Raw genomic sequence first — 17,556 nt, forward strand, 5'->3', positions numbered from 1 at the left:
GTGAGATTTTATACTCACCAAGACTGAATGTATTTGATCAACAGCACAGTAAAAACAGTAATATTGTGATTAAAATGCATTATTATAATTTAGAATTATTACTAATTAAAATAACTGTATTCTATTTTCTAATACATATTTTAAAATGTAATTTATTCCTGTGATGCAAAGCTGAATTTTCAGCATTATTACCCCAGTCTTCAGTTTCACATGATACTTCAGAAATCATAATAATATGCTGATTTGCTGCTCAAGAAACATTTCTTATTATTATCAATGTTGAAAACAGTTGTGCTGCTTCATATATTTGTGGAAACCATGACATCATTTTTCAGGGTTGTTAAATTATTAAAAAATTCAAAATAACAGCATTTATTTTAAATACTTTTTTTTTTTATTGTTGCTGAATAATAATAATAATAAAACAAATTCTAAACCCCAAACTTTTAAATAGTAGTAATTTTTTGAAAACATGAGCATATTTACAGCAATATTTAATATGGAATACTATGGAAAATAGAATATTAATTTTAGTTTTAATTAATAATAATAAAAAAACTAGCGTATATAATTAAAATTATTAATAGCATTTTTGAAAGTTCAACAGCTATAACAGAAATATTGTAAAATATTTTTTTAAATACATTTGAGTCATATTTGAAGCTAAAAAGCCTAAATGTCTGATATTAATGTTCCATATAAGATTTTGAGCATAATTAAAAAAATGTAGGTGAATTAATCCTTTAAGGATAGTTAACTGCAAATTATGTTTAATTCGGTAGAAGAATGCAGATGTTTCAGAACTAAAAGTGGAATTGAAAGTTTGAATCAAATTATTATTATTACTGTCTGTTAGTACACACAAAAAACACGCTTCCTCTAGAGCTGAATAGACCCACATCGTAGCAGAAGTGTTTGTTATGCGTGTGGCTGTGCGCTACTCGCTGTACAGTTTCTGCACGAGTCCTGGCCGATGTAACGTCCGCAGGCACACGCTTCACAGGGACTTAATGAATTCAGGTGGCAGAGATGATAAACCGTGTCTGCCACACTTTGGAGTGTGCGGATAAATAGTTTAGGCTGCTCTGTTCTAGTGCAGGAAAACAGTGACTTTGACCCTCAGATGGTAGCTTGACCTTCAAATAATTATGCAAAATAAAATATCAAATTACAAAAAAGAGGGGGGGGGGGGGCAACAACCAAGCTTTCTTTATCACAAAAGACGACCTCATGCTGCCAGAGGGAATGGACGGATCTAATTGCTTAGGAAGGAAAAAAACAACAGAGCAACTATTCCTGATGTTAATTATTGTTTTTCTCTTTCACTAATTGCAATTATTGAGTAAATGTATGTTGCCTGCTATCCGTTCATTTGGCAAACAGGGGATTAAATAAATGATATGACAGCATGGGACTGAAACAAAGGACGAAAAACTGAACTTTCTTCAATGCTTGAGGCAATGCCACTTATGGCTGCTTATCAACAACCATTTACTGTGCCTTATCAAATATGCAGCATTTGTACATTAAAATAAACAGTACACACAATAAATGTGTGTGAAGTAGTTTTAAATTAGTTTTGCCTACAGTCAAGGTCACATGAATTTAATGCTAATTAATACACTACATGAGTATTAACGCAAACACATTTTCTGTTGTTATACAGACTGAGGGCCGAGTCAAAATCATTTTCTCTTAGAAAAAGGTTTACCTTTTAATATGGAATCAGTTACAGGGGCGTAGGATGGATTTACTGTTTGGGAGGGCCAAAAATATAGTGTGCCTACAGGCAAAACTAACATTTTAATTGGTAATTGGAACAAAATAGAAAATTGCTGTCTTACATTAGCTAGTGCGCCTGTGCCACCAGTGACTACACAGAATAACAATTCCTGGTTGATCAAAACAAATCATAACTAATGCAAAATTCCGCCTTATATACACAATAGGTAAAAACATCTGTGCCCCAATGGGACATTGTCTGACACAGACCAATTTATAATCTGGTATATATATATATATATATATATATATATATATATATATAAAAATATAAAAAATTTTTTTTATTCATACAATCAAAATGAATATTAAAGGTTAGATTGTGTAAATGTGAAAAGAAAATGAGTGCCTGAACTCTAAAAACAACTCTGTCGGAGATACTCCTGAAACCAATTACCTTACAGCAGATGACTGAAGTCCAATAAACCACAGAGACCTTGTGAACTCTTGACTGTATCTACAGTAACATGACCCACAGCCAACCAAGACCTTTGCAATTTACGCTGAGCAAGAGTAAATTTAGCTTCCAGTAGTCAAGTGAAGCTCGCTGTGAAGTATACAGTGATGAATCTGAAGCTCTGTATGCAGAAAAAAACTGATTTGTCTTTTTAAGATATAGCTTGAATAAGTATAACAAATATTGTGAAAACATTTTGGGCATTGAAAAGGATGTTTTAAATGAAGTAATTACCCCTAAACATTTAATATGAATAAAGAAATAAAATATTAATTTTAAATTGAATAATAATAATAATACTTATTATTATTATATTATATATTGTTATAATTATTATTATTATTATTATAACAATAATTATAATAATTTAAGATTGTGTAAGATTATGAATATTTACATAACATACATGTAAATTATATATATTTTTGTGTATTACATGTACATTTACAGTATAATTAAAACAAATCTAATATTTAAATATAATGTTAAATATGTTACAATGTTAAATATAAATAATTTATACAATATAACAATAGAAAATAATTTTAAAATAAGATTATCGTCATTTATTATAAACAATTATGTACATATATCTTTTATTTGTGTAATATTACAATTTCAAAAATATTAAAGTTAAAAACAAATAATTTTCATAAAACTATTTTAAGATTATATAAGATCAATATAATATATATCGACATTTACATCATATACTGTACATATATATGTTGTAAATGTATATTTTATTTGTATATTATATGTAAATATAATACAATTTTAAAAATCAAAAAGTTAAATATACACAATATATTATATATATATATATCCATCTATCTATCTGCTAATAGTATTTCATAATTACGTAAATAAATTATAGATAAGAATAAGAATATTAACATTTACATCATGTACACTTAAATAGTGTAAATGTACATATTTTATTTGTGTGTATAAAAACCTTATTATTAATATTACAAATTTGCGTTATAAATGATTCACACAAATGTTACAACTTGCCAGAGCTAAATCTGAAAAAAATAAAAAATAAAATACAAATAAAAATAGCTTCTTTGCAGTATTCTACACTCAATGTGCCATGGAAAAGTTATCAGCCTATAGTACAGAAAACAGTAAACAAAGTAGAAAGTATACTCACTCGTAGAAAGTAGTCCATCCATCTTCATTGCTTTTTGTGGCCAGCAGACCTGAGCTTCCATGATAAGTCATCATGGCAAGCTCTTGACCCTGGGCAGCAACACTCTTCAGCGCATTATTAGTTCCAATAGTGAACCAGAACGTCTGGCCATCAGGACCCATCAGCCAGAGCGGCAATCCTGTTGTGTCTCTACGAATGGTTACTTTGTTCTTATTCTTGTCGATGATGCTGCTCAGGTCACCTTCGCCAGAGTAGGTGAAATTGTACAGGTAGTCTCCAGTGGTCAGGCTCTGAGTGTAGATGTGACTCCCGTTCACGTCAAACAGGTAGAGTTCGTCATCGATGGGCGAGGAAACCTCATACATGTTGAGCGGGTTGAGGAACGCTTTGTTCCTCCTTACATATCGGATGCGTATGTTACCCAGGTCGGCGATGAAGAGTTCTCCATCAGGTGAAACCGCCAATGAGGAGGGCGCGTTTAGCTTGGCGTCTTTGGCGTAACCGTCGTCGCCTGAGTAGCAGTCGCAGTTAGCGTCGTTCTTGCAGTTGCAGCCACTGGGGGCGCCAGCGACCAGAGAGATCTCCCCATTGGTTGAGACCTGACGGACTCGGTTGATCTTCTTCTCGTCCGACTCGGAGATGTAAAGCAAGCCGTTGTGGGAGACGGCAAGAGCGTTGGCGGATTCCAAGGTGGCGTGGATGGCAATTTTGCTGACTAGGAAGTGATCCAGGCCGGGTACCTGGCAGTGCATTGGCCTTCCCGCTACAATCCTCACCTGATGGTTCTCTGAGATCTGCAGGACTACGTTGTTGTCCAGAACATATAGCGAATTGTCCATCGGGCTCACGGCCAGATCAGTGGGCCATTCTAGGCGCACCTATGGGAGACAGGGGAAAAATACACTGTTATAATGCAACATTAAGAATATATTGTATTTGTTAGGTTTGAAAAAGACATGAAGACATGAAGCAGGTACTCAAATAACAACAGAGAATATATATAAAGTCCAAACAAATGAATTCAACTTTATTTCTTACATTAAACAATAACAAAATAAACAAAAAAAATAATTAAAAAAAATGAAATCCAACACTTGCTTTTGACATACACAAAAGACTGAATAAAAAAAGATCAACATATTTAAATTCAGCAATATTTGCTATTAGTGTAAAAATCATCCTCTTTATGGCATGTTATTATTATTAATAATAATAAAAAATGCCATAACATATTTCTCGATTAAGTCCTCCTTATGGTATGTTTTATTTAAGTTGATGATGATGGATGATGATTTGTACACCAGATTTTTATTACATTTTACAATTACAATAAAAAAATTTTATTACACTTTGATAAGTTTAAAAATGGATAAATTGTGATCTGTTTTTTAAGCTACTTCCTCTATTACAGACACAGTCTCTGTTGCCTATTGTAAATGTTCTTTTAAATACTCTGTTTAACTGAGAAACACTTGACGTCTGATGTTGGCAGAAACTTTTATTTCAAAGAAATAGTTACATTTCTCTTTGAGTGTTGCACTTTTTTCTACAGAGGAGGAAGTGAAAACTGAAATGCCAGATGCTACATTAATAATGGAAAAGCAAATACGATGGGAAAAGAAAAAGGTTTGAATAGGTCACAATTGCCGCAGAAGACAAACAGTAATCGAGTTGAGGCTGCTTTATCTGATAAACGTGAAAGTTAAAAAGAGAAGTTGAAATGGTGATAAGAAAGAAGCAGGAGAGAAAAAGTGAGTCAAATGATCAGATTAAACCATGGACTCCCAAAACACCATACTTGCACTGTATCTGTCACCCCTCCACACAGATGTCTTTTTCTAGCTTTGGCTTATTAATTTCAGAATGGAAAGATTGAATCAGGTGAATTTGCACTGACCCTCTCTTCACTAGGGGACCGTAATCGCTCTCTTAGGGGCCGAGTATGAAGTGTCTAATTTCAATAGTGTTCTTGGCACGCTAACAAGGCAGGCTGATTAAAAGATGCTTTTAATGCAGACAAAAAGCTACCACGCTGAGCTTAATATTAAAAGTATTACATAAAAGTCACAAACTAATCTGTAGTCGTTGACTGGGACATGTTGGTTTTTATGGAGAAGTGAGAAAAGCTATGTAAAAAGCATGATTAATGTAGCGCATTAAAATCTGCCTTCAAAGTTTGCCAACTTTCTCATAATAGATTCCTAAATGTGACTGTTTATAATTGAAGAGACCGAAAAACATTATGTTGACATTTTCATCAGAAACTCAAGCAAGCAGATGTGGCATTTAAACGAAAAAAAAAAAAAGAAATTGCTACAAACAGTCACTCAATATTAAAAAGCATAATTTAGCATTAATACTTAATACTTCTTAATACTACTTGATAATTCAAAATACCTGGAACACTCTGGGTGAGGAGTTATGGGTAATATTTCTACATGAAGTGCTTACTAATTCTTAACCCAAGTCTGTGTAAATGTCAACTTTTGGTATGATCAAATAACTAGTAAAAAAATCTAACTGAATAAAAATATAAAAGTTAAAATTAGCATTAATTATAAAACAACAACTAAAACAGACATTACAACAAAAATAAAATAAAATGTCCAAAGTGGAGGCACTTTTATACATATAACCTAGATAATTAGGAATGCAACAGAATGCATGAGCTAACAAAATGCATTTGATAAAATCTTCAAAACGGCGATGGCCCTGCGGAACTAGAAACTGTTAAAAAGTAGGGACAAGCCATATAATAGTTGATCTCACAAGTGTAAGGATTTCAGTATCCTGAAGATCCTGGACTGTCCGATAAGTCCTCAACAACATAAAACATAGCACTCAATACCTGGAAATCATTCCTGGAAATGATGCCCGCACCCTGAGCTGATCTATATCAAACTGCCTCCTGGACGCTGGTCTGCAGTAATCTATTGGCCAAAGCCACTGCCATGGCTTAAGTAGCACCATGCATTGATTTTAAGATACGATTAAGTCACAGTAAGACCAGAAGAAAGAAGACTCCCACTGCCTAACTGAGTCACCATGTACTGTTCGATATCGGTCAGTGATATCTCCCCCGAGCTGAAACCTACAACACACACACATGACATGATATCGAGATTTCTTATCACGGCAGAGGGATTAATATAAGACACATCATGGAGCGGCAGAGCAGAAGTGGAGCTGGTGATGGACAGGCTTTAACCGAAACCAAATTCCAATTTAGACAATCACTGAAAGAACGAGAAAAGTTACCAGTACCTTATCGAGACGTCAGTGAAAGAACATCATCTGGAAAGCATTGCATTTGGTTTTAAGTGCAATATGTGTGTACAAAACTAATAAACATCTTAAAGGCAAACTCAGAGTCTAAACCAAGGCTTTTAATGTCAAGTAGCCCCAAACATGATTTGGAAAGGACTCCCTTCCCAACATATAACAACATATAACTGTAAAACATTATTATTATTATTTTCTTGGACCACTTCAAGAAAAAAAACTATACAATAAGCACTGCCAAAGCATTTAAATATTGTTGAGAATATTGTTGAGAATATTGTTTTTCAATGTTAAATGTGATTTCCTTAAGTAGGACATATTTCTTTTGGTCTTGGAGCAACACTGCCAATAGCCAATCAGATTTTAAGGTTAGGTACAGGGTCCAACAAATCAGATTTCAGAGTAAAGGTCATTGCACACTGAGTCTGACATTTTTCTGTTTTTTCGTATTCTTCATCCTTTCCTATCAAAATGCATGCTACGGATGCGAAAACGCAGAAAATCGAACCTGATCGGGATTTTTTTTACGATGGACGAACGTTTCAGAGGCAGGGTGTAAACGTGATGACCTTTAGGGTTAAGTCCAGGGTTAGGGATTCAACAGCATTCTAACCCACCAATCACTTTCATCCAATTTCCAGGGTAGGTTTAGCATTTAGGATATGATTCGATGATGAATTAATGCTACAAATTTTATTCCAGGCCCAGAAAGCATGTTGATTCAGGAATCCCTGGCTTTTTGCAGCACATTGCATGGAACAAAAAAAGACAAATAAGACATTTTCCAGATGAAAACGCACTCGATGAACAGATGAACAGATCAGGGTAATTCTTTGTTTATCAAATGCATTTTCTTCTGAACAGTGGTGATTAAATATTCAGCTCCTGTGTGTCTGGGTGGGGGGGACGGAGGTGGGATTTAATACCTCTGTGAGTGATAGACAGGATGTATCCTTATTTCTCCATCTACTCCTCACACTTTCACACACTAACAGAGTGAGAGAGAGAGTAAACGGCTCACACCCTCGTAAATCCAACACTAGAACAGCTGCCGTTAAATCCTTCAACATACGCTGAAGCACGCGTAATGAGAACACGCGGGCTTGACCTTGTCCGAAAGCATGTAAGCCAGCTTGCATCTTAAACAGCCTTTTCAAAATACAGTCCTGACTGCGACATTTCTTATCAATTTTGATTCACGTCATGAAAAGGAAAATAATCGCTCGCTTAGTTTGAAGTCATGCTGTTTTGAAGCAGCCGTTGCTGTAGATAACAGGGTGCGCACCGTTTAAATTTCAATCAAATTCCTGAAGTAGCAAACAGGATGCAGAGTTGACCTTTCGCTAAGCTCCGCCCACCTCAAACTCTTACTATCAACACTACAATGACCTGAATCAATAAGTAAATGAATAACATTCTCAAGCTCTCAACTACTCAAGAATTTTGTTTTTGAAGAAATTAATACTTAGCAAGGGCGCATTCATCAAAGTGACTGTGAAGACATTCATAATCTTACATAAGATTTCTATTTCAAAAACATGTTGTTCTTTTGAACTTTCTTTTTCAAAGCACCCTAAAAAAACATTGAAAACATGTCATGGTTTCCACAAAAATACTCTGAAAACTGCTGAAAAATCAGTTTTGCCATAACAGAAATTAATTACATTTTAAAATGCATTCAAATGTAAAACAGCCCTATTAATATTTCACAATACGATATTCACAATATCACTGTGTCATTATTATAAGACTTGTTTTGGATAATATTCTATAATATTATGTTATATTATTATTAGTGCTGTCAAACGATTAATCGCATCCAAAATATATATATATTTTTTTTACATAGTTTATGTGTGTGTAATGTGTATATTTATTATGTATATATAAATACACATACATGCATATATATATATTTAAGAAAAATATGTTATGTATATTAAATATATTTATATATTATGTAAATTATATAAATATATACATGTACATACATGTAAATATTTTCAAAATATATACTGCATGTGTGTTATATATACACACATAATAAATATACACAGTAGATATATTATGTAAATAAAAACTTTTATTTTGATTAATCGCGATTAATTGTTTGACAGCACTAATTATATAATAATATGAACACACAGATACTCTTATAATCTTACTGTACACTAAACACATATGGCAACAGTTGCTAAGGTAGGAATGCTTAGTAATATTTTAAGGCAGGTCTAAGCAAGGGTCAGTCAAATTCATATTTATTTTTCATTTTAATTTGAGGAAAGACAATTAAAATGGAACAAAATAAACATTTTACATCAAATCCCAGTAATTATTCTCCTATTTTGTTTTTTTCATTCAGAATTTTGCTGAACCCCAGTTGTAAAGCCCTGAACTGCATACCAAAAATAACCATCACTGAAGTAAAAAGACATTTAAATACTCCCATTCCTCCAAGAATGTGCAGTTATCACCATATTTCTACGTTCAGCAGGGGATGAGGACAATATTTATTCCAGAAACCAATGTAAGAATTGAGAAGAAATATTCTTGCCAAGTCTCAAATTCATAAGCACTCGTGCAGGGTGCCTGCGCTGCCCGAAAGGCAAACAAATTTTGAATATAATGCGAGGTGTGCTCTGAATACAAGATCTGAATAGTAAGTGGAAAGGAATGAAGCCATCACAGAATTGAAGCTTCCAAGGGGGGCTTATTGGAAGCGGAGATATCGGGACCTAAAGAGCATCACATGTTAATGAACTTGGTCCCCAGCACCAAAAAATATGATATTTTTTCTTGGATCTAGGTGAGAATTGGCAGGCGGTGTATGAGAGGGATGAAACAGGCTTCAGATGAGCACTCAAAAGTGTGGCAGCAGCAGGCTTAAGTAATGCGGCGGCGTGTTTGATGCAGTGAGCGTGTGCTGAACATGCATTTTTAATGGATGCTTTTTACTGTCTGAGTATCTTTGGCAGAAGCTGGTGTGATTTGTCATCATTGAGGCTGGGACTGCAGTGGTCTTTCTGTCAGTGTGTGTGTGTGTGTTTCAGGCTAGAGAGGTTTTTTCTGTGGTGCAGCTGGAGGTCGTCTCCCCAGTGATCCACGTCCTCTCAGCAAAGTAAAGCCTCTCAGTCAGGCGGCAGAGGCATTATTGAGCAAACTGTGTTGCGTGTTTTTTCTCAATTCATTCAATATATGATCTTCATACTGTGTTTTTATATATAGCCTATATATATATATATATATATATATATATACACACACTGGTTTCCACAAAAATATTAAGCAGCACAACTGTCAACACTGAAATGTTTCTGGAGCAGCATATAATATTATTATTGATTTCTCAAGGACCATGTTACAACTGAAGATTGGAGTAATGCTTGCTAAAAATTTGGCTTTGCCATCACATGAATAAATTACATTTTAAAATATATTCAAATTGAAAACTGCTCTTTTAAATTGTTAAAATATTTCATAATATTATCATCTTTACAGAAATTTTGATATAGGAGGCCACAACTTTTGAATGGTATATTAACATTTAAAGTAAATATATCAATGAGTCAAAGTTCCTATATTACATTATCAAAGGTTAACAAATTCCCATTACTCTATTAGGAAAAAAATAAAATAAAATCTTACTATAATGCATAAAATATAATGATAAATATTATAGTAAGTATACAACATTTGTTGACCTAAACGTAATTTATGTTCATATTATTATTTAAAAAAAAATCACTGTGATTTTCCTCTGTATTTTTTTCATACTGCAGCAATGAGAAATTGCTTTCCTCAGTCTTTTAGTAATGCAGCAACTTTGATTCACTGATAATTTGTCTGCCATTTCCTGTCTACATCTACCTGGATACTGCCATTTTAAAGTGACGTCATACACTTTCATGTCAAGATTTGAAAATTGCTGTTTTAAAAAAAAAAAAAAGTTTCTAAGTTGGAAGTCCGACTTCCTGTGGAGTTCTATTGCACTTTTCAATAAGGATGCTATAAAAAAGACTTTATGAGTTCAGTGCAGTGATCGAGTGATTACACCGCATTGATATCTAGTAATTCTAATTAGTCACTGAACATTTCATTTTGCTACCTCCAAAACATAAAATTGGGTAAAGAAATGCATAATGAAGACATTTACTATAGTATCAAGGCAAAAAACTTATTGCAGTCAACTATATTTTCTTTGTCATTATAACCGCAGGTATTGTTGATTGTCTTGACACTGGGAGAACGCAGCAGGCAAAATAAAGGAAAGGAAAACCAAAGCAGCCTGAAAAGCTCCAGGTCTGGACCTCTAAGGCAGCGTCACATCCCAAAATTATACTTTAGAGATGGCAGTCAACGCAGCCTCCTTGCCTGGGGTGACAGGTAACATTTGGATTGGTTACCAGCGCCTAGGGTGACGAGAGAGTGCACGTCTCTGTGAGTGTATATGCCAGCGTGTTTTTGGGATGGAGGGAGCAGCTCTGTCGCTTAGGCTGTAGGTCAGAGTGAAACTGGGTTTCATAGGCCTGCAGCTATAGGCAGCATCTGGGTTACTGGGACCCAAGGGAACACAAAGACCCCTGACCTGCCCTGAAGAGATGTCAGCTGCAACCCTTCACCCTCGCTAAGGCTGACATGACGACTACGCTGAACATGGTGGCAGAACAGTATAGTCGTGCTGGCCTTTCACAAATCCTGCCATAAAGTGGCCTTTATAAAGAGGCGTGATGGGTGAGAAAGCCGCAGAGGGAATGCAAGAAGGCTACCCACCTGTGAGATGTCCATCACTGAGTCGCAGCTCAAGGGTCGTGCTGATGTCAAGTCGTTGAAGCCCAGCAGGGTGGATATGATACCATTCTGATCGATGCGGCGGATCATGGTGCCGTCTACAAAGAAGATCACGCCATACTTATCCACAGTAATGCCTGGAGACAAGAGACAGAAAAAGGGAATGGATCTCTGTTGGGAGGAAAGAATCTAGATGGAATCTGAAAATAGTTTCACATGATCAACAATTAGTTGAATTACATAGCTGTCAAGACGATTGATGTTTCACAAATCTAAACAAATAAATACATTTTTAAAAAGATAGTTGAAAGATAATTAAGCCTATTTTTGTAACACTACATACATTATATTTACAATACAATCAATTACAATACAATACAATTCTCAAAACCATAATTCAAAAAAATATAAAAAAGAAAAATAACTGAAAATGGTAGTATTTGTTGAACAGCCTTTGATGCATGCCAATGTAAATACAAATGAGAAGGTAAATAAAAGTCTAATAAAATAAAAAATAAAATAAAACACGCACACACACATACACAATAAAATAATATAATACAAATTATATAATTTATTGCTAAAATTTAAATTTAACAATAACCATCTTTAACATAGCCAATAAAATAATTGTTCACAAAAAAAAAACAATCATCTTTAACATGAATGAATGAATGAATGAATGAGGGAGGAAGGTAATATGCCTAAAAAATGGCAATGTATACCTTTCTCATATATTATATTATATTAATTATATAATATTAAAATTGATTATATTACAATAATAAAATTGAATGAGAATTGTCATTGACAATTTTTTTTTTTTTTTTTTTTTTTAATATTTCCATTTTTTTCCTTTAGATTTTGATGTGAAATGTGACCTGTGCAACTTTCAGATTCACTGACAAAACAAAATAAAACACAAAGCAAAGCAAAGCAAAACAAAAAAGCAAAGCAAAACGCAGTAAAACAATACATAATAAAACGAATCAAAACCGGAACAACAGGAAGTTGCACATATGCTAAATGCATGTTCAAAGTTGGATAAACAAAGTTGATATATTAATGCTATAGTGATAATTGTAAAGACGGAACGGAATGAATATCTCTCAGCATCAACACTCTCAATAGGATGCCAGAAGTCTAATAAAAAAATCCATGTGTTAAAATCATTATTTATGTCTGAGGAACAACAACCCGGCATTGAGCAGCCTGGGGAAGAGAGATGCGTGTGGTGCTGTTCAAGCTATTTAAGAGCATGTGAATCATTTCAACGTCACTCTGGATGACAAAGGGAAATGTGACGCTGGGTAGGTCATCTTTCATTTGCATTTTATAATGCAACGATAATCACAGCTTCAGTCACAAATGTTTCTTTACTCTCAAATGATGGAAAACAGAATAGAAAATGCCATTATATTATTGCTTTGTGTTGGTGAAAATAGAAGGACACATTAACTGTAGCCTCCTTAAGATTCCCCTTAGAGCACTACATATGCTGCACTAGGAGAATGGGTGCTCTCTATACTGGAAAATTGGCAAGCGTATGCAAACCACAGGTTTTGCTATCAATTTCATGCTGTGGTTTTGGGGTTTACTCTGAATTTGTTGCTTAGGGCTTGTAGAGTATGTGCAGTTTAAGCAAAATAGCAGAAATTGCTTACAGCATCTTTAATTTAAAGGAATTTGCTCATAGCCTAATGGGAATGATGGGAAAATTGAACCAGTAATGCCAAAATCGCTGTCTATCTCTGAAATAAATCAACGCAGTTATTCAGATATATGGAGGTTTACCTCTAGGGTTGGTAAGTGTGGCCTCCACGGCCTTGCCTCCATCCCCGCAGCGCGTCTCATCGTAGGGTAGACACTGATCGCCTGTGCCGGCCACCAGCTCTAGATTCTTTACCACATCCTTCACTGTGTTCAGAGATTTTACTTTAAACACCTTCCTGCTGCTGGTGTCCGAAAGGTATAGGGCCCCCGAAACAGGACTAGTAGTCAGGTAATATTTGTGCGCAGGACTATTGCTAAAAAAATCAAACAAAGAAAAACAATTAGTTTGTGTAAAGTACTTATTTGTAAAATTAGTTTGAGATTTCAGATTTCGGTAACACTTTATTTTAAGGTGTCCTTGTTACACGTTACATGTACTTACTATTATAACAACAATAAATTATGCATAATTGCATGCAAGCAACCCTAATCCTAACCCTAACCATACAGTAAGTACATGTAGTTAATTAATATTACTCAGCACTTAAATGTATAATTACACTGTAACAAGGACACCTTAAAATAAAGTTTAACCCAGATTTTTAATTCATAAAATGTATTCATATGATATGTAAATGTAATTATAATGCAGTAAAGCAATTCAAAATAACAGCAGGCTTTTGAAAGATTTTGACATGGTAACGTGAACCGTGTATCACGTTTAAATCCATGCATTACAAACAGCTGGGAATTTGCAGTGAGGGTCTATGTACATTGCAAATAAGAATCAAGGGTTGACAGATCCACTGCCATAGCTTGAGACATCTCTGCCATGTCCTCTTCGCATCAATCTTTTACTGTATGCATCCACTCTCATTCCAAATATAGAAACACATGTAGTGTGTGTAAAGCCTGTGGTTAATGCAGTCAGCCCAGCATCTAATGTGCTGCCAGTGCGCATTCAAATAGGTATGCCACCAACTCCCCTACAGGGAAACTTTCCTCTGGAGATGCATGTGGTCTAGAGCCGTTATCTAAACACATTATGTATTCCTGGAGCAAAAATGGCCAAAAGGCCAAAAAAACAGTCCATTACATGGTAAAGCTGGACAGTCAAAGTCATCCCTCACAACCACACAGGGGGGCTAAAGAACATGAAAGCCCAACAAAATTGCTCCAATCAGGCTAGAGTGAGTCTCACCAGTGGGGGAAAAAAACAACAAAAAACTCATTTCTGGAGGCAATGTACTGAGCTTCCTCTCTATAGTGTACTAATCATATTCTGAGAAACGATATAAAGGCTAGGCACCTGGACCGCAATTTTACACTTTTCAAGTTGATTTGTGATATGCTCTAATTATAGCTCTGCTGATGGCTACATCTGTGGTCAAAGACTGCTTGCGGTGAAATGTGGATGACATGCAAAGGTTAGTGCTAGATCATAAAGTTTGTTCACTTAAAAATTTTACTTCAGGTTCGTGCAATTTCCATCAGCTGAAGTACAGTGAAAAACGAAGAATTACTGTACTGGCTGATTTAATTTGTGTTGCAGGAAAGGTGGAAATCATAATGTTCAACTCATGATAAAGGTTAGCTTTTGTGAAACTGTGTGAATATTCAGCAGTTGTTCTTGACAGAAGAAAAGGAAAAAAAAGTGTGAAACGTTCTCGCCTTTCTGGAATAGTGTCTTTCTGGAGGGGTTAATTGTTTTTGAACGAAGTGAGAAAGGTCACAGCATGAGAACAAAAATGTTAAGTGAAAAGCATTCTTCATAAGATGACTAGTCAGGGCACATGCTTAGACACACATCTGCCAAAAACTATCACTGCTAACAGCCAACTTCTGTTTAGCATTTAAAATCTTGAATGAAAATTTAAGTGGGAAAGGTAATTTAAGACAGCAAAAACATTAATTGAACAATATATTCTTTGTAAAAAGTGCCACTCGGTTGATAAGATTGTGTTAGTATGCAAGTGATAACTAGCCAAAGTAAATGCTACGTGACACACAACCAACTTGGATCCAGATTTAAAACTTAAACTGAAAAGGGTCAAAATATTGAGAACAAAATGCTATGTGAAAAGCATTCTTTGTGCCTGTGCTGTGACCGATGCCTGCTATAAACCATCGTGTCAAAGGATAAACATTCAGAACTTAAAGTGAGAAAGGTCACACCAATTGAGTGAAAATGTTAAGTGAAAAATATTTGTAAAAAGCAGAACTCCTGCCATTATAGGACTAATAATCTCAAGATAACTAGCCACAGCAAATGCTACAACACTTATCTGATAAATACCATCATTGCGAACATCCAATTCGTCTAAAGATTAGCATTCAAAACCTAACAAAGTTAGAAAGGTCACTGCAAGAGTACAAAAATATTCAGGGACAGGCATTCTTCGTAAGATGACTAGCCTAAGCAAATGCTACAACACATGGCAGCTAAATACCACCATCACTAAAAAACAACTGGTCTTAAATGCATAAAAAACCTACCAAGAAGAAAAAGTGAACACCAAGAGAATAAAAGCATTAAGTGAAAATATTTGCTGTAAAAAGAGCCACACCACCCTTTATGAAAATTAACGTACTCAGTTACTATCGTAACCTCGGTTCCCTGAGATATGGGAACGAGTACTGCGTCGTAAGACGCTTGTAGGGGAAAAACTCCTTTTTTCCTCTTCACTGAAGCTTTTTTCAATCACGCAGTGAAATTGCATGTCCATTGGTTCGTGCAGTGATATAAAAACGAACCAATGGCTCGGCGGCGGAGATGAGCGAGCCTATGGCTATGCAGCCTGCCATAGCCCGCCAAAATGGGCGGGGACGTCCAGGTTGTAAAACCTTATAAATATGGACAGCGAGGACGAGCATCCACTAACCACCTGGAAATTATTTGCTTCGTAACAGGGTGACCTTTAGCGCGGTTACCGAAGCTGACAAAAAGCTGTTCCGACCTCCTGTATGAGGCGGAGCGTTCAATATATACTCAGAGGGCCCTGACGGGGCAGAGCAGGAACAATTCCTGGTCATCCATCGAAGGAGCCAACACAGAGAGCATTATGACCTGGGTTCTGAATGGAGTGGAGAGCACCTTAGGTACCTAACCCAGCCTTGGTTTCAGGACGACTTTGGAGTCGTTAGGCCCCGAATTCCAGGCAAGCAGTGTTGACCAAAAGGGCCTGTAGGTCTCCTACTCGCTTAACCGACGTCAGTGCTAACAACAGGGCGGTTTTAAACGAGAGCGATCTCAGGCTCGATGACTGTAATGGTTCAAACGGGGGGTCTTTCAAGGCACTTAGCACGATTGGTAAGTCCCAAGGTGGAAATGTAAAGAGGGCGTGGGGGGTTCATTCTCCTGGCGCCTCGTATAAACTGGACCACCGCACTATTCCTGCCCACCGATCGGCCAGCAATAGGGGCATGAAAAGGCTGAAGCGTAAACCTTGATGGTGGATGGAGACCACTGTTTATCCAGCATCTCCTGTAGAAACAAAAGAACCACGATATCTCGGTGGTAACCGGATCTAAGTCACGGTTTTGACACCAAGCCGAGAAAATAGACCATTTCAGAGCATAGAGGCGTCTGGTAGACGGGGCTCTAGCTTCTGCCATAGTATTTAAGGAATGCTCTGGGAGGACAAAAGACTCCCGTTGAGCAGCCACACATGCAGGGCCCATAACTCGGGCCGTGGATGCCACAGCGTGCCGTTCGCTTGAGAGAGGAGAATGGGGAATGGGCCACGGTGCAGCTTCGAGCATCTGGAATAACTCCGACATCTACGGCTGGTTCTGCCAAAGGGGGGCTATTAGAAGAAGCCTGTGCCGTTGTTCCCTGACTCGTCTGAGTACCTGTGGTAGCAGAGCGATTGGAGGGAAAGCATAGAGCGGGAGGCTGGGCCACACGTGGGCCAGGGCATCTGTGCTCTTTGTGAAATAGACTGGGCAATGAGAGTTGTCTTCAGAGGCGAAGAGGTCTACTCGAGCTCTGCCAAAGACATCCCAGATCTTCTGAACCGTGAGCGGGTGGAGCGTCTGACTGGGCCAGAATGAGCCAGACGTCGAGGTAGCTGAGGATGCGGATTCCCATCTGTCACAGAGGGGAGAGAGCCACATCCATGCATCGCTTAAAAGTGCGGGGAGCCAGGGACAGCCCAAACGGGAGGACCTTGTATTGATATGCCACCCCCTCAAATGCAAATCTCAAGAATCGTCTGTGATGGGGGGGCTACCTGGATGTGAAAGTATGCGTCTTTCAGATCCAGCGACATGAACCATGCAAGAGGATCTGTTTCAATGTGATCATCCTGAATGACTTTTTTACCAGGGCGTGATTCAGGAGTCTGATATCTACCATCTTTTTTGGGGATTTGGAAGT

General features: G+C 36.5%; 1 protein-coding gene across 2 annotated transcripts in view; it reads right to left on the reverse strand.

Moving 5' to 3' along the window:
* LOC306854394 (teneurin-4-like) overlaps positions 1 to 17,556 on the reverse strand; it is a gene marked incomplete at its 5' end in the record, with an annotated part of 168,383 nt that overhangs the window by 25,185 nt on the left and 125,642 nt on the right. For both annotated transcript variants that reach the window (XM_079392352.1, XM_079392351.1), the window contains 3 exons: positions 3,396 to 4,273; positions 11,448 to 11,602; positions 13,260 to 13,492. In XM_079392352.1, the coding sequence (XP_079248478.1) occupies positions 3,396 to 4,273; positions 11,448 to 11,602; positions 13,260 to 13,492 (1,266 nt within the window). The remainder of the gene's footprint in view (positions 1 to 3,395; positions 4,274 to 11,447; positions 11,603 to 13,259; positions 13,493 to 17,556) is intronic.

This window comes from Barbus barbus (assembly GCF_936440315.1).
Source record: "Barbus barbus genome assembly, chromosome: 34".
Classification (NCBI taxonomy): Eukaryota; Metazoa; Chordata; class Actinopteri; order Cypriniformes; family Cyprinidae; genus Barbus; species Barbus barbus.